The sequence below is a fragment of the Passer domesticus genome, chromosome 22 (genome assembly GCF_036417665.1).
Source record: "Passer domesticus isolate bPasDom1 chromosome 22, bPasDom1.hap1, whole genome shotgun sequence".
NCBI lineage: Eukaryota > Metazoa > Chordata > Aves > Passeriformes > Passeridae > Passer > Passer domesticus.
Window position 1 is genome coordinate 3,956,042 of NC_087495.1, and position 18,413 is coordinate 3,974,454.

Sequence of the window (18,413 nt, forward strand, 5' to 3'; positions counted from 1 at the left end):
TTCTAGGAAATGAATTATTCTAGGAATCTACAAAAAATTCCGATTACAGCCATAGAATCATGCACTTCCTTGAACATCATTCATTCTTGTGTGGTGTGATCATTTAGGACCAACTTATTAGGAGCTTGCTCCCATTCTAGACCCCTCATAAACAGATGTTTAATAAAAAAGTAATAAAGAACTTGCTTAAATCTTCCTTTTTGTTATGCTTGTAGCAGACAGCTGTAAAACCACTTGTGCAGTGTGTTATGAAAATGCACTAAGCAGACTCATCAATTAAGTTTAGGAGGTGTTAAGTTTATTAAGTGTTAGGAAGCTCACATCTGCTAAAAAGACACATACTTACCTTCCTTTTTTCCTTTTTAAGTTATCCTTTTGTCTTCTGAAAAAAAGCCCATAGCAGGTAGTAAAACTTCAGTCAAAAATAGAGAATATGACAAGGGGCTACTATGCAAACCACAGAAGCAAAAATGATGCCAGTATGCAATGCTTTAAAATAATTTGTTATTTGCTTTTCCAAAGTGCTACATGGTAGGATTTAGGGATATTCAGTGACTAGATGAAAAGAAACACTGTCATCACAATTAAATCTCTACTAGCTTTGCTGAATAGAATTTGTGGCTGAATTTGTCTGGTTTTTAACACAGAGGATAGCAGCCTTCCTGCCTGCATGTGGAGCAGGAAAAAAATGTCTTAAAAGTCACTGTAAAAAATCTTTTATCCAGGAAGAGTGAATGGGAAAAAACTGCACTGTATTTTTATTATTGATAATTAAAGCAGAAGGAAGCAGTAAAGTCTGGCTGGCCATAAGAAGAAGAGCTGTGAAAAATAAGTATTAAGCTCTGGGGACCTCGGTCCCTCTGCTGCTTCCCCCTCCCCTTTTCCCTGGGCTGAAGCTCTGAGCTGCTGCTGGGCCAGCAGGGCCAGGTGGCACCAGGGCAGCACCCAGCAGGGACATTTTTCCTCTCCAGGAGTGGAAAGTGGCAGCACAAGCATCTGCAGAAAATCAGTGAAGTGGCTGCACAACTCTGATTGGAACAAGGAGCTTCTGGGGGTTGTTGGTCTCTGGTTTTTGCTGTTTTCAGGCTGGGGGGGACATCCACCATGGGAGCTCTCCTCCCCATATTGCCTTTTTTTCCCAAATACTGCACAGAGCAGGGCAGAGGAATGGGCAGGACAAAGGCAGGATCAACTGGGAGCATCTGCCAGCATGATTTTTTGTTCCCTATAGTGAATATGCTTTTGTGGGTGAAACACCTTCTCTTTTGTATATCTTTGCTATTAATACAGCTGTTGTTGTTGTGTGTTGTTATTATTTTGTGTCTCATTCCACTGCTTTCTGGTGTTAGCAAATTGCTATTTCAAACCATAATCTCTCCTTTACTGTCCCTCCTTCACTGGAAGGGGTAGAGGAAAGAGAGTGGCTTGTTTGGAGTTCAGTTCCTTCCAAGCTCCAGGGAGACTGAGGCTTTTCAGTACTCAAAGGGAAGTTATAAAGAAGAGGGAGAGGGACTTTGTACACTGACAGTGACAGGACAAAGGGGAATGGCTTTAAACTAGAAGAAATTTCAATTAGGTGTTAAGAAAGAAATTCTTTTAAAAAAGTGAAGAAATAAATTATTCAGTTAAAAGAGTGGTGAAGCTCTAGGAGAGGTTGCCCAGAGAAGCTGTGGCTGCCCCATCCTGGAATTGCTCAAGGTTAAACAGGACGTGTATCATCCTGATCTCTTGGTAGGAGATGATCTTTAGATGATCACTAGATGATCTTTAAGGTCCCTCCCAGCCCAAATCATTCTGTAATTCTATGGTAACTCTGAGTTTTCAGTGTTCTCTGCTTTCTGTGCATGTCTCTTTTTTGACAGCCATTTAATTTATTATATAGCAAGCATAATGGAACTGGGAATGCCCTGATGACTCCCAGGCAGCCCAGGTGGCCGAGGATGAGGTAACAGACCAGATGCAAGCTTTCTGAATTTCCATCTGTTTTTCTTGGAAGTCAAAGTGTCCTCTTAGCCAGACCATGTACAGAGGCCCAAGTGATGTCAGCAGAGTTTTGGAAAGATGGAGGAAGGGGAAAAATTCTCTTTAAAGATAAGTATAAGCAGAGGAGCCTGCTGCTTTTTTATTGCTTCCAGAACCAGCCCCCTTTCCTGGCACAGTTAGTGGCATCAGTAATTAAAATCATGTTCATCACATGCCTTGGCTTTGTAATTTCTTGCAAGAGTTGTGTGGCTAAGGAAAGTAAAAGGTTCATAGCAAAAGGGTTTCTGTTTCTCACCTCCTGTAGAAACAGGGGTTTCTGTGCCTAATGCTTCTGGATGACAGAGATTGTAGTGGCTCCTCTAAAATGTACACTTCAGGTAATTTTCTTAAAGCAGAACATGATTTCTTATTTTCAGTCTTTCTATCAGATCCTTCACAGGACAGAAGCACAGTTGCTCTGACAGTTGTTCTGGTACCAACACAGATGATGTAAAAACCTTTGTGGGAGATGGTACACTCCAATGAGACAACAACAGGCAACTTGTGCCACTCCACTTGACTTTTGTCACCTGTTTGAAAGTCCAGGTAAGTCTTACAAAGTCTTATTTTATGACTGAGTGTCACCTCAGCTCCTCTCTCAAGCTTTCCCTAATACAGGGAGGGCTCAGGGGCTGTAAGAGGAGGATCTCCACCCCACAGGTTCTGTCTTAGCTGAGCATAGCAGCTGTTGGATACTGTCCCTGTCCTCACTGTAATAAGAAATTTTAATGCAATCTACAACAAAAAAATGGAATTTCCCTCTAACATCAATTTGGCAGAAGTTTGTTGTGATATCACCCACTGTGTTTCCTTTCACCTTCTGGACCTGGGTGCCTGCCAGGTCAAGCATCAGACTGTACTGAACCAAAGTGGATTGTACTTTAACAAAAACCACCACCTGAACACATCCCAAAACCAGGAAAGATCTCTCCTGTTCTAATCTATTTGCTTTCAGAAAATAAATAAAATTTTATTTGATTTAGCAAATGGAAAATTGCACACAGAGACACCTACTTCAATTTAAGGATGACTTATCACTTAGTGTACCTTAAATGTGTTACACCTACTCTCAGTTTACATAACCCAAATTGAAACAAGCCACTCAAAACTGAAATAAAATCTCTGAGTTACCCATTTAAGTTTTAAAACAAATCTTAGGTTACTTCACCTCACTTTTCTCCTGCATACAAACACTTGAGCAGGTTTAAAACAAACCAAATTTGGAAAAAAAAGAAGAGGAAGGTGTGTGGAGAGATAAAAGAGACAATGTACCTTTAGTTGCAACATTATAGACTTGAGGAATATTAAAAAAAATCCTTCTAGTATTCAGAGCATTGGTATTTTGATACTGTCCATTCAGAACAAGCATAAACCATTTAACCTGAAGAGATCACTAAACAGGCCTGTAAGCAAGCAAAAAGACAAAAAGAAAAAAACAGGGTATCACACTGCTTTTAGTCATCTTACAAACTTCAGAGCAACTTTGAAAAAGAACACAATTCTAACATAGATGTACAGACATGCCCAAACCAGTGTTCACCGGAGTATCTAAATCATAATCCATTTTCTTAAACTAGAATGGAAAAAACAGTGAACAGGTGTTTGAAAGGAGTGCTGGGAAAAACACATTACTGGCTGCAGAGAAGCTGCACATTGCAGGTTAGCACTGCAGTTGTCAGATCAAGCTGCAATCTCATCACAAGGGCAGAAAGATCCAAAAGCCCACACGCCCATCCACACCACGAGTGTTACAGGTATCCCTGATAATGGAACTCTGACTTGCTGTGGCACACCTCAGTGCATGCATTACCTTAGAGAAGTCAGGAAATTCTTGCTGGTTCCATCAAAAGAGTTCTAACAAGAGAAAAGGAAGTTGTTGTTCAGCTTGAGAGTTAAAGATTTAAGGAGCTGAACAGGCACTGTGCTCAGGAGCCCAGTGGATATGACAGTGCCATATTCCCTTGTCACTGCATCCCATGTGCACTGCTCAGCAGGGTGGGCTGTGGGCAGAAACCCCACAGGGAGGCTGTAACATGGAACAAACCCTGTGTGCTTTTCCACAGTGATTAAATCTGCCTCAGGGAATTACAAAACAGCGAAAAGATTTACTGTGCTGTGGCAGTGCTCGTTAGCTGACCTTATTTACCTTTCTGCAGCTTCTTCCAGTCATTCCTGAGGACACATAAAGAGAGCATCATATAAATGAAACATGAATATGGTGGCAGAAACAAGCACCAAATAAAAGTAGCTTTGGAGGCATCCTGCTTTATCCTATTTCCACATATGGTGGTTGGCAATGGGTTATTTCTTTCTAAGCATAAATCCTGATTGTCTTGTAGAGGATTTTTAGAAAAGCTACATGGGCACTGGGATGGGATACTGCATGGTCTGGGCTTTGTAAAATCAACTCACTTCCTCAGCTGAAAAGCCAAGAACAGAGCCAGAAACACTTCCCCATCACCCTCTTCAGCTTAAGGAAGGAGGATTGTCACAAGCACTGGTGGAGATATGGATGTCATGAGCAGGAACCACTGAATCATTTAGGTTGAAAAGACCTTTAAGATCATAAATGACAACTGAAAGCTAGTTGGTTTGCTGTTCATTGCAAAGACCTGCAGCATTTTTTCTCCTTCACCAGAACATTGTTCTTCTGCACATAACAGGACAGGGGCTGCAGGAAGGAGGAGCATAAAGAGAAAATACAGGACTGTGCTAGAACGAGCTCATCAGGTATATCCTTTCCTGGTGACACAGGTCCTAACTCCTCCAAGCACAGGCGGATCTTCCTTGTTTCCAAATGTCTGCACAAAACTCTGCTCAGAAGTAACCAAGTCAATTGGTCCTGTCAGTGACAATCCTGACTCACAAAAGATGCAAACATAGCAAAAGAAAAAGGGTCCAACTAAAGAGTCCAAAAAGAGTATCCAACTAAAGACTCATTGCTCTTCTAACCTCTCTTATATCATAAATATGCCTTGGGAATTGGAAAGAGAATTCTGATCCCATTACAGCAAGAAACATTCAACTTGCCACATCACAAGACAAAGCTCTGACAGCTACTTCCTTCACCTCTGTGAATTCCTGCTCCTGTGGGTCACTCCCATTCCCAGGGACAGTTTTCTACCCCAGACAAGATCAGTCAGTGGTCAAGGAAACCAGTTAATACTTGCAGCAGGAATTCTTTGCTAAACTGGAAAACAGCTCTTAAAGAGTGAAGATCCTACACGGCTGACTGCCAGGGAAAACACATTCATTTACAAAACAACCTTGGAAGAACTGTTTTAAACCTCAAGTTGCCCAGTGAGACCTATGCCAACCCTCCCCCGTTAAATACACGTATTTGCCCTGAAATGTGAATCACTGAGCCTGCAGAGATTCCATTTAATTAACAAAAAACTCTGATAGCAAAGGATTAAAGGGATTATGCAGCCAGAAAACAAAGTAAAAAAATTAAAGTCTGCTTTTGTGTGCCATTCATTTACTGCCTACGCTAAGTGGACGACAGCTAAATGCCAATGATTATTAGCATTCCTCTTAATTAGTCAGTGGCTCCTGCCCACACACTGAACTACCTGAAATTTGTCCTCTGATATCAGCTGTGGATATTGGAGTGATAAGTAATCCTAAGCCTTCGTGATAAAAACAGGAAGAACATGAGTAAAACAAATGGGAAGAGCCAGATAGAAATTTTTTTTTAAAAAAAAGCACAAGGACACCTCTGACAAAACTGTTTTGTTCTATCACCACTGTAGATTAAAGTCCTTTTCCTCTAGCTCTTTTAGAAAATTAAACAGGGCAGCCAGTAAAACAATTAACAGATAGTAAAATATTACTAAGTTTCCAATTAAATGATTTGTAGTAAGAAACTAATGAGTCAGAGCACCATGCAATTAACAGAGTATGAAGCAGTCTCAGGTGATTCCTATGCCTCATCCATCTCTTGCAGCCTTTGCACTATTTTAGTTTCTGCATTTCCTCCCTTTGGGCCAGAGAAAGTACAAGACAAGAGCCTGGCCTGCCCACTCCATCATCCAAACTACTAAGAAAAGAATCACCAGTGAATTGCTGCTTTCCATTTTGACATTAGTAGCACCAGTTTTCGAAAAAATTGTATTTGTAGCCCTAGGAGACAGAAATGTTTAGCTGGAATTCATTCCTTTAAATCCTCAGCTGAATATCTGTCTGTGTAGGCAGCTTCCAGGAAATAATTTGTTTGGAAAACCCCTCAATACTCCACTTAAAAAAAAAAGAATGATGTAAGTTTAAGAACAGAACAAGAGTGAAAAATGTCATAGTATGCAGCAATCACACCAATCTCTGCAGCAGGATTAGCTTGACAATTTTTTATTACAACCCAAATTAAACCTCAGGAAGACTATGATATTGTTTTAAAAAGAAAAATACTACCCCCAAAATCCAGCCAAAGACACAAGCACGCTGACATCCCCAAACCCTGACTCCTCACAAACCCAACCCAAACACACACACTGACACCCCAACATAAATACACATCCCTGCCTGCCCCCAAAATCCAGCCAAAGACACAAACACACTGACCCTCAAAACAAACACACCAACACCCCCAAACCCAGCCAGACACATGAGCACAGTGACCCCCCAAAACAAACACACTAACACCCCCAAACACACACACTGACCCTCAAAACAAACACACCAACACCCCCAAACACAAACACACTGACCCTCAAAACAAACACACCAACACCCCCAAACCCAGCCAGACACATGAGCACAGTGACCCCCCAAAACAAACACACCACCATCCCCAAACCTGTATACTGCTCCAAATGCAACCACAAAAACCAACACCCAACACCCCCAAACCCAACCACACACACAAACACATTGCCCCCCAAACCCAAACACACCAACAGCTCCAAACCCAAACCCACTGACCCCTCAAACACAAACACACCAACACCCCCAAATCCAGCCAGACACATGAGCACAGTGACCCCCCAAAACACACTAACACCCCCAAACACACTGACCCTCAAAACAAACACACCAACACCCCCAAACACAAACACACTGACCCCAAATACAAACACACCAACACCTCCAAACCTGTATACTGCCCTAAAGACAACCACAAAAACACCCAAAACAACACCCAACACCCCCAAACCCAACCACACACACAAACACACTAACACCCCAAACCCAAACCCACTGAGCCCCCAAACACAAACACACCGACACCCCAAATTCACCACACACACACAGAATTCCCCAAACCCAGCCAGACACACACCCCAACCTCCCCAAACCCAAACACAGCAGCAGCCTCAAAACCAACCAAACACACACCGACCCTGGACCCTCCCAAACCCAAACCCAAACCCGAGCCCAGCCCAAACCCAGCCCAAACCCAAACCCGACCCCAAACCCAGCCCAAACCCAAACCCGACCCCAAACCCAGCCCAAACCCAAACCCGACCCCAAACCCAGCCCAAACCCAAACCCAAATCCGAGCCCAAACCCGCAGCGCCCTCTCCCGGGGCCAGCGCTCCCCGAGCTCGCCTGGCCCTGTCCCTGCCCTTCCCCTCTCCTGTCCCTGTTCCTGCCAGCTCCTGTCCCTGCCCTTCCCCTCTCCTAGTTCCTGCTCTTCCCTTCTCTTGTCCCTGCCTTTCCCCGCTCCTGTCCCGGCTCTTCCACATCACCTCTCCTGTCCCTGTTCCTGCCAGCTCCTGTCCCTGCCCTTCCCAGGTCCTCTCTGCCCCCACCCTGTCCCTGCCCTTCCCAGCTCCTGTCCCTGTTCTTCTCCTCTCCTGTCCCTGTTCTTCCCAATTCCCCTCTGTCCCCCCCAGTCCCACCTCAGGGGAAAAGGATCCTGGCTAGCTCAGAGCTGATTTGGACTACCCCGCATTCCTGAAACATTCGTAAAGGTTTTACCTTGAAAATGTCTCGCAGCACAATTCTCTGTGACAAAGAAACCCAAACTGGAAAATTTTACTGTTTCCAAGTGCAGCAGTGTGACAGAAACGTGTGCACCCCCCACCAAATGAGCCCAAGCCTCCTGCTTGTCCCACGGCTGGGACTGATGGCACAGGATGGACAGAGCTCACAAACAGCCCCTGCCTTCAGCAAGGCTGCTTCCTGCTGCTTTCTCTGATGGCCAGTGGAACGACCAGAAAAATGTAACAAAGAAACTTTTATTTTGCTTTCATCCAGATCACAATTTCTTATCAGAGTTGAACAGATTATTTGGGATACCTTGGGATAGAAGGTGAAAGGTACAGAGAAAGTTCCAGCCTTGCTGCAGATGTGTTCCTCTCTTTCCTCACACACTCTGCTGTCATAATTTCAGTTTTAAAAATAAACTGTAATTGCGTAGCTAGTTCCATTACTTTTTTTTTTTTTTTTTTTTTGGTGAAAGAAACCCTATTTCAAGACCTGCTTTATGCTCCTCTGTTTGTGTCTGCGTTATCCAGAGTTCAATTCCCATCAGATATTGACGTGCTGGATTTCCAAGTCTCAGTCATGCCAGATTTACTTTCCTCCACGTCAAGCAGCGTGAAGGTTCAGGCTGGAGGTTCTGCAGGGCTGAGAGGACAGGGCAGCAGGGACCAGCCTGCCAAGCCTCACTTGGAGAAAATACCCCGAGCACAGTGGGCCAGCCCAGCAGGGCCAAGGAGCAGGAGGGTTTTTTTCCCCTCAGACTGGTGGAAATTCTACTACAGAGGAGCAGTGTTTTGGCAGCTGTGATCCTGTGCTCGAGAATTTTTACACCTTGCCAATTCTGTAGCAAAATAAAATATCTTCAGGGAGGCCTAAGGACCCATCCTCACACAGGGGTGTGTGTCCAGGCAAGCACATACTCACCTACACACCTTCAGAACAAGAGAGCCTAGCTCAGAACCTCTCAGAGGTGTCACAAAACATTGAAATGAATTCTGAAGGTTAAATACTCCTGTGCATTACAGCTCACACACTGGGAACAGAGGAAGCATCTTCAAAAAGAAAGGTAACAGCAGGTTATGGTTAGTTTTTTCCTTTGGTTGCCTTATTCTCCAAACAGGCTATTTCCAGCACACATTAAAAGGCACAGTATAAATAGGGCAAAGTAATTTGGTGGCAGAAAAAAACCACCTTATTGCATATATGATCTCACAAGGTAGCTATTTCAGTATGCAAAATAAATCTAGTAATCCTCTTATGTAGCTGAATAGTCAGCTAAAATCTTTAAGTGAAAACAAACTTTTTAGTTTATTTAGTTTATTTTTAGTTTTTTTAGTTAATGAGAACAGGTATCAGCAGTGACAGCAAAGCAGAAGACCCCACACCCCTGTACAATAGACCCTACCAGAAAAATTAATAACAGGGTAAATGTTTTTCCAGCCAACATGTAAAACTCATTGGAGCAACATGTTAAGTTAAAAATGGTAGTAAAATTCAAGGAAGAGATGGGTACTCATTCAATAACGAGCTCACCTGCAATTGCAGTGCCAATACAAAATCATTTTACTGCACACCTCTCTTCCTGTAAATTAAATTCAAGCTGAAGTTTACACCAGAAATCACATCCTCTGAAGAAGTCTCATGCAAATGCTACTGGTAAATCACACCTTGAATTCCTGGTTTTGCCAACTGTCACAATATTTACTAATAACAACCCATGCTTGCTTGCCATAAAGCACTTAGCAACAGGGGAAAGAACTGTTGCATTAGAGACTGCATTTCATCCATACTATTTTACACAGAAATAGATAATTTTTGGGGATGTTTGTGATTGGTTTCATTGAGTCTATTTTTTTTTTCAAAGTGGTGGTTTTTCAAAGCAACTTTTTCTTCATGAGCCATCATATTAAAGTAGGAATTGTAGTTTCTTCTGATAATGAAGGATAATCTTTTGGGATAGGTTAACATATATTTATTGCTTAGAATTTGTTCAGCAATTTATTTAACCCTACTACTGTAATTTATCTACCTCCTGCTGCCCTGAGACACTTCAAAGCCTAAATAAGCACAAAGAACTTTGAAAAATTCCCCCACAAAATACAGCAGAAGAGTTTCCAGCCAATTTCCAAGTTTTCAAAGTGCCATTCCCACTGACTCCCCTCTCCCATGGATGCAGGGCTTTGTGCCTTTGCTCAGGATGAGCTGTCTCCCTGCTTGGCACGATGACGTTGGCACTGTCGCCCGAGGGGGACGCCTTTGACATTTTGGGAGAGGAAAGAGTGGCTGAGTGACACAGGAGAGTGGCTGAGTGACACAGGAGAGTGGCTGAGTGACAACTGCAGAGCTGAGCAGAGGCAATAAGCTGTGGGCACGCTGCCCAAGCTGGGCATGACGCACTCCAGGGTGGCTCTGAGAGGCTGAGTCTCCCTTGGGGAAAGGCAAAGGACAGCAGCTGCTGGTAAGAGTGCTTCATTAGCTTTCCTTGGAGGATGCCTAGGGTGAATATTGATAATACCATTGTCATTGATAGTTCACTGAAGGAGAAGCATTTGTACAGAGCATCCAGCACCAGCAGTGAGATCATGCATCAAATCAGACCTAATTACTGTCTGCAGTTTTGGAACGAAGAGCTGCATGACTCAGATGAGGAGAGAGAATTCCTCTCTTGCTACTTACCTCTCCCACAGGGAAGCACAGGGAAAGGGGGATAAAACACATTAGGTTAATTCAGTAGAGAAATTCTTTTGTCATAAACATTCAGTTCAGCAAAGAGAAGTGCAGAGAAACAGGATCTGTAGTGCAGATACCTGAAGAATATGTTCAATAGTCAAGGCAAGTCAAACACCAACCTGTGTACACAGGGAAATTTAGAGAAGTTCAGGCTGGCAGAACCTCTGCAGGTCCTTTCCCACCTCTCCAAAATCCACCTGTATTTGTGGTTGTTCAATGCACTTGGATCAGAGCATTGAACTCACGTGGAGATGCCAAGGGCATTATCAAGCTTAATCTTGAAATTCTGTCCCATTCCATCCTTGGATCTATTCAGCCCTGACTAGACAAACTCCTGGACCAGCTGTCCTGGCTGACCTGCTTGGAGCAGGGGAATTGGAGGATGGAATGAAACCTTTCCAGAGGTGTTTTCCAGAGCCCACTGTGTTTAGCTCACCCATGGGGGCTGCTCCCCATGCAGGTGTTCAGACCTGCAGCAGAAATACTTCTGTTCTATATCAATGATGTAGCCAATTTGAAATTAGTCTTAGGAGCCACAGGATGCACAATATAAAAAATTAATCCTTGGCAGGAAATGCTAGTAAAGGAAAAAGATGAGAAGCAGGGAAGTTCACACCTTTTGCAACTTAAACTTATCACAAAATGCAGCATAAGGAAACAACTCTAGCAACTTAAGTTGGATTTCACAGTATTTTGAAGAGCATTTGAAGACAAAAACATTGAAAAGTAACGAACAGGCAGAAAAGTAACAAACCTCACTTTGTTATGAACAAGCATTATCTTCTCACCATTGAAAGGAAAGAATATTGCCATAAACTTACCTTTTTGTGTTATTTTCAAGGCTCTATACAGCTGGATATGACACTGCACACAGAATGGAGGTGAGGGACCAGTCCAGTCAGTCCTTGCTCTCTGATGTGATAAATCAAATTGTAAGTAAAGACAAAATTTGCTAGATGGAGGGAAACAAGGTCTAAAGTGTTGAGATGACATAAGACAACTCCTGTGGTAGCATTAGGCAAACAGGGGAAAAACCTTGCTAACATACTCAGAATTGAGTAGTTAGTTCCAACTGAAAGAGAAGATAAGTGAAATGGAAAATGGTCTCCCAGTCTACAGAGGGACCTGTGTTTAACATCACCCAAAGTAGTTTATATGTACCAAGAAGTCTCCAGATGGAAGGTGCACTTTCTCTGCCAAGACAATTCTCTAGGGCACCATTGGATGAGGTTTTCCCAAGTAAATAAATGTGAAATTCTGCAAGGGGGAGCAAAACAAATTTTAAAAATTGAATTCTCCTAGTATTATCTTTGTAAGTTAACAAGCTTTTTTAACTCCCTCTCTTTTTTACTTTGCTCTGGCACAACAAATACAACACAACACATTCATCCATCTCACAAAAGAGAGAGGGAAAAAAAAAGTGCATTTCATATCAGATGCTTTGCGTCAAGACTGCTAAGGCTCATAAATCAGCTGTCTATTGCCCTGGTCATTTCAACCAACGTCTGACCCTTTGTTAACTCATGATTTATAACTGAAAGTTACTTTTTTTTAAATGCCAGATTTATAAACTTTACTGTGCTTGGTTTGATATAATATCCATTTTGTACACCAAGCTATAAGACAGTAAATTTATTGTCTATGAACTGTTACCTTGAAAAATTACATCAATGCAAAGTGATTTCCATTTAGAATCAATGGGCAATAAATTCATTGGGTTTTTTTTTGAAGGGGGGAGAGAACATGATGGTGTTTATGAGGTCATGAGTGGCTATATAATGGGAGAAACTGGGAGCTGAGGCTACAGTGAGCCAGGAGTTCTGAGTTACAGGGCTGGACACAACAGAACGTCCAACACAGCAAGGATGCATAAACTGATGCTCTGCTGTCTCATTATCGTCAGCTTCTCCTGCCCTCTCTTGTGTCTCCCCATCATCGATGCCAGTGAGATGTCTTACCAACACTCAGGTAAGAGTATTTTGATTTTCTTGGTTATCACACGGGGCTGGAGCAGTGAAAGCAGCAGTGTGCTCTCCACGGGCCCGGGTCTGTGCTGCTCAGCTGCAGGGAAAGCAGGAGCACACCAGCAGCACAAGGGACACAGCAGTGCCTGCTGCTCTTCTACAGTGGGGAGGTTGGGTGCCCTGAGTGGTTGCCCCTGCTACTTTGAGATCCAGGAAACAAAAATATGCATTGAGGAGAAAAAGGAATCTGAGCCTTGCAGTGCTGATGTGAGCTGGCCTTCAGCTCTCTCACGGGCACGGGGTAACTCAAAGAAACTTGGCTGCACAGTCTCTCCTGTTTCTACCCTTCTAAATAAGCTGTTTTGTGTTTAAAAAGGGGAAACCTATTGCAAACATCAAGAACAGGCAAATCTCTCTGAGACCCCTATGTACTGAGAATGCTGTTTGTTTGCAGTAATTCAGATTCCACTCAGCTCAGGGAAAGAATAAATCTTTGCTTGAGAAAGTGATGCTCAAAGTTTGAAATGGCTCAGAAAAAAATGCACAGCAGAATCTGGAAGGTTACTACCATCAGACCTGACTGGTACTGGAAGACTTTCTGAAATGAGTTCTGAAAGAACAAGCAAACCAACCCAGAAGTTATTGCATAAAGCTGGCTATTAAAAAGTGGCTGTTCTTACCTGCTCTGCAACAGCTGAGCTGCTGGTTTGCAGGAATCAGCAGTCCCCAGTCTGCTCTGAAAATCTTGGACTCTCTAAGCCAGCATCTCCTCAAGCCTTCCACAATGTAATTTGCATTTACAGGTACCCCTGACTCAATATGAGTAATATCTGTCACATCATAGCTGGCTCTGAGCATTATTGCATTAGGGTCAATCACTGTGCTCTCAGATCTTCCCTGCTAACATAAAGAGTCTCTGGGAGGAGAAGACAGAAGAGGAACTCTCTTAAAGAGAGCTGGTTTTGGGTTGGGTTTTTCCTTTTTTAAATCTCAAAGCAAATTTACCTGCGAGCACTGCTCTGATTTAAAGAATAATCCATGGCCAGAGAAACAGACTGTCTCCACACAGCATTGTGATTTTTTTGTATTCTTATTTTGAGCCCTAGAATGAAATCCCCGCTGTCCTTTGCAAATGTCCTTTGATGCAGTGAATAAACCAATAACAGGCATGTCCAAGGTCTTCAAATTCCTGATCTTTGTGCAAGTTTTTGAAATGCTAGGAGATTATTTCAGTTTATTTTCTTACCTGTCCATGTGAGGAGCTACAGTCACACCCATGCCTGCAGGTCAGAGCAACTGAGACTCCTCAGGGTCACCTACAAATACAATTACAAAATTATATTCATCTACACAAATAGTGTTTGATAATGACACTCTCTGATTGCCCACAATTTTGGATGTCTGCTATGTATGAGCAAAGATGAATTTTACTGCTCAGATTACAAGAACCCAAGTTACCTGGAATATTGCACTGCCAAGGGCTTCTGTTGGCAACCTGCCTTGGGGCACAGGTTGGCACAGAATTCTGAATTCTTTATGCATAGACAAATTAATTTTATCAGCTACCAGCAAGCCATTGTGTTGGAAAAACTGGTAACATCTGTACTGGTACACACATTAAATGAGAGATGACTGAAATGCACCAAGAACTTTGGTGCAAAAATAAGTTGTAAGTTTTCCTACCTTTATTCCTGCCCTTCCACAACTTCTACTGCATTCAGTAATTACAAGACTGAGCAGGTTAATAGGTCTTAAGCGGGAAATTTTGTCAGGAAATTCACAGGAAAGCTTCAGCATAGTAACTAGTTGATAAAGAAATGAATTAAAATAATTTTTTAAAATTACATAGAAGTCTGGCTGTGTACTGGAAGGATGAGGTTGAGTACCTCAAGTGACAGGAGAGGCTGCTGTTGGTCAAAAACTTTTGTAACAAAACTTCTACCAGAGAAATGAGAATCTGAGATTAACATCAGGAAGGTTTCTCTTTTCTCAAACCTTTGGAAGGAAGGAATACAAAACCAACTATCCCCTGTAGAATAATTAAATAAGGATGGATGGTTGGTGCTTTCATGAAAACCTTCAGCAGGTGGGGCCAACAGACCTGCTCAGAAATCCCCTGAGACAGACAAACAGGGATGCAAAGCAAAAGCCTCACCCCGTGCCTGTTTCTGTCACTTCCTTTGGCAGCTGATGAAGATTCCAGGTTAAACCTGGAGAGGTTGGGCAGCCTTGGAAGCTCCTCCCTGCTCCAGCTCCTGCCAGAGCTGCTGGGCACCCTGGCCGAGGACAGCAGAGCAGGTGAGAGGTGGTGGGGACAGCAGTGGGAGGTGCCCGTGGTTCACACCTCCAGCTCCCACAGATATCACAGCCCACCTCACAGATATCCCACCCCAGCTCCCACAGACATCCCAGCCTAGCTCCCAGAGATATCACATCCCAGCTTACAGAGATATTCCAGCCCAGCTCCCACAGACATCCCAGCCCAGCTCCCAGGTGTTTGCCAAAACACAATGTTATGGGTAAGGCACAAACAGCTGGCATTCAGTGAAGGGGGACTTTGGGGAAACCTGCTGAGGAGCCACGCCTGCAGCTCAGCACCTCCTCAAATCTCCAAATGAGTGCTGCAAAACTTCCAGGCAGCAAAACCAGGGCAAGGAGAGGATTGGCCTAAGAGGAGCTGGCAGGCAGAAGAAAACAGTCTTACAAAACTTATTACTTACATCAATACTTGCAGAAAGTGCAGAATCAGTGGCAATGGATGGGTTGGGAAGCAATAGATGTAACCTTTGGATATTCCAGTCTGAGACCTCTGTCAGCTGTAGCATTACAGCACATTATTGCCTAATTCATTATTTCTAAATATAAAACATTGCATTGTGTCTCCCCTTTAACAGGTCTTACCCCCAGCAACTACAACCCAGGGGAAAATATCAAAGAGGTAAGTAAATAACCATCTGTCTATGAAACAAGAAAAATAAGACTAAACTCCACAGTATTGTTACCAAGGAATAATTTCAGATCAACAGACTTCACAAACAGTATGGACTAAGGTAGTATGCCACAGTGTTCTTGAAGCTGGGATCACTTAGCAGTTAGATAGGCAGGGGAGGGGGAGAAAATGGAAAAGGAAAAAAAGGTGAGAGCAAGTAATCCAGATAATTTAATACTAAACCCTCCACTTTAAAAAAAAAATAAATTAAAATTTCATTTATTTATTTAATTTTCCCATAGAAAAATAGCTAAGTAAAAGCCAATTTCCAGCTTCATCAGCCCAGGCACCAGTATTTGCACCAGCACCACCCCAGCACAGGTTACAGAGCATTACCAGCTTTGTTCTGAACCATTCTGTGCATGGAGAACATCATCCCTGTTCACTTCCTGCTGAATTAAACACAAACGCAGAAGACAGGGCTGGGATTTAGTGGGACATGCAAAGCAGAGGTTCCACTGGGCAGTCCCCTCCTTCCCCCCGTCAGAGCACAGGGCTGGCTGGTCAGGAAGGGTGGGGGATGTACTTTCCCACCAGGAGCCTCTCCACTGTTTGATTTCAGACTTTCTACGGGAATCATCCTCGGAACGCTTTCCTGGGCCGCGTCCTGGCCAAGGACAGGAAACAGTACAAGAAACGTGGGAACCTTTCTGAGTGCTTCTGGAAATATTGTGTGTAAACAGGGAACTCCCTGAGTGGCTGCATAATTTATACAGATGTCTGAAAACATGTATATAAGTTGGCTTGATTTAAAATGGGAATGAAGAAACACGAAGGCAGCGCCTAACTTTAGACTCTATGCTACTTGGAAATGAATAAATTCTTGATGTTTTGCAATTATGTTGTGAGCAATGTGGTCATTTTTTAGAGCTCAGCACAACAGGAAGGAAGAGACAAATACACAGCACAAAGAGAACTTGGGCAGGGGAAGCAAAATTCCCATGGGGTTCTGTGAAAACTCCCAGAAGAATTCAACTGTGTCAAAGACCAGAGGCAAGGGGACTTTCTCCTTTGTCACTTGATGTAGATTGGGGTGCCAGGAAGAAGGGTCATTGCTGCATGCCCTGAAGAAGCTGAGCAGGTAGGGATGGCAGCTTAACAATGCCCAGCCCCCTCTGCCATCCCCAAGGCACCACAAAAACAATCCATGCCAGGATCAGGCACTGCTCCCTCTGCTGCTGGGGATGATTGCTCCTCTGTCACTTGTAAAAACACCCACAAATTATTTCTCTGCCCAGCCCCCAGGCTGCCTGTGCATACCATGGGTTTGAAGAACTGTGTGTGATTATTATCAAGCACAGCACAGAAGGTAAATGTGATTGTCAGTGTCAAGACTTTACACCCAGATTTGGACAGCCAGTGGAGGCAGGAATGACAGACACCACGTGAAAGATTCTGTGGCTGTGACCTGCACACACAGCTGCAGGAAGGTGAAACATGGACAGGGATAATCTGTGTTCCCAGGGCAAGCCACCTCCTGCTTGGACACTCACTGATAACGTTGCTGTATCTTGGCATGTAACATAAATAAAGGAGAGGACAAAACAAAAAGCTACAAAATCTTCTAGCCTGACTCCTCTACATGCAGAGTACTTCCAAATCTCTCAGTCCTGGGTAGCTTCTGATAGTAACTGCAAGAAATAGAGATAAGCAGGCAGGAGTTGTCCCTGGGGGATGGCATTTTTGATAATATCCACAAACTCCCTGCTCAATACACACCTCACTCCAGTCAAGGCTCACAGAAAGCTGGAAGTAAACACCTAGCAGTGATACACAGGCTACATTGATCTCAAGAGCACACATCATAAATCTCTGACTGTGCTGTTTAAACAAAGCCTACAGGTTTAAAACAGCTTGCTCACTTCACATAAATTATAAGACAGATGATGCCAGCTGTAACAGGGAAAAATGTCCTCAATGTCAGAGCAGGGGGATGCCCTGTGCAGCAATTTGAAATCTTCTGACATTCATCCTTCTCTTACACAGTGGAGCAAGTCAGTGGATCTCTGGAAATTACTCCTTTTCTGCTACCTCATCAGCCAAAAAAAACTTCTCAGAAAAGACTTCAAATTTATCTAAATGAATAACCAGCTAAGACAGACACATAGGCAGGGAGAAGTGTAGAGCCTAAAAAGACTGGGGGGAAAATATTTTCAAAAACTGCAAGCATAAAGCTAAATAAATAAAATGAGTGAATGATTACAAAAAAGATATTACAAGTATTAAAAAGTTCCCTGGCCATCTACCTGAGAGGGAAGGAAATGAAGAGCTGTCAGATGTTGAAGATGGGGTCAAGACAAGGTAATTGATCTATAAATAGTGAAACCTTAGCTTTTAAAACTACAAAATACTTGCTAACATATATGCCATCTAAAGAAGCAATACCAAACAAATTTATTATTCCAGCTAGGCCAGCTCACAGCAGCAGGGGCTGAGGGGGAATTCAGCTAATTCTAATATACCAGAATTTCATCAGAGCCTGAAACTGTCAGTCACAGCCCTTGCTTCTGAAAAGGGAGGAGCTCAGACTGTCTTTGGACACCACTGGTGCTTCTCAAAGAGAACTCGGGGGCTCCACAGTGCCTCAAAAAGTGCTTCCTTCCCAAAGGACACTCCTGGCAGATGCCAGATAAACTCAGCTCCAGGTCCAAGAGCAGAGCCTGGCCAGGTGTGACCCAGGAGGGCAAACTCTTCTCCCCCATCCTGCTGAGACACCCAGCTCCTGCCAGCTCAGAGCTCAGAGCTTTCCCTCACTCCTGCAGGACAGACGGGGCTGGGACAGTCAC

General features: G+C 43.4%; 1 protein-coding gene and 1 long non-coding RNA gene across 2 annotated transcripts; one reads left to right on the forward strand and one right to left on the reverse strand.

Moving 5' to 3' along the window:
• Positions 1-8,280: 8,280 nt before the first annotated feature.
• On the reverse strand, positions 8,281-16,160 carry LOC135285032 (uncharacterized). Its single transcript, XR_010350051.1, has 4 exons — positions 15,964-16,160; positions 13,885-13,954; positions 11,496-11,586; positions 8,281-10,437 (listed from the first exon to the last, which is right to left on the reverse strand). It is a non-coding gene; the product is annotated as an uncharacterized LOC135285032 (long non-coding RNA).
• On the forward strand, positions 12,495-16,464 carry UTS2 (urotensin 2). Its single transcript, XM_064396949.1, has 4 exons — positions 12,495-12,642; positions 14,826-14,936; positions 15,533-15,576; positions 16,190-16,464. The coding sequence occupies exons 1-4, from the start codon at positions 12,540-12,542 to the stop codon at positions 16,304-16,306; spliced, it is 375 nt and encodes a 124-aa protein (XP_064253019.1). The 5' UTR covers positions 12,495-12,539; the 3' UTR covers positions 16,307-16,464.
• The last annotated feature ends 1,949 nt before the right edge of the window (positions 16,465-18,413 follow it).

Excerpts from the sequence above, each read along its gene's own strand:
- UTS2 (XM_064396949.1), top strand. The coding sequence starts at position 12,540 with ATGCATAAACTGATGCTCTGCTGTCTCATTATCGTCAGCTTCTCCTGC. Across the intron at positions 12,643-14,825 it reads GATGTCTTACCAACACTCAG|CTGATGAAGATTCCAGGTTA; the intron begins GTAAGAGTATTT and ends TTCCTTTGGCAG. Across the intron at positions 14,937-15,532 it reads GGCCGAGGACAGCAGAGCAG|GTCTTACCCCCAGCAACTAC; the intron begins GTGAGAGGTGGT and ends CCCCTTTAACAG.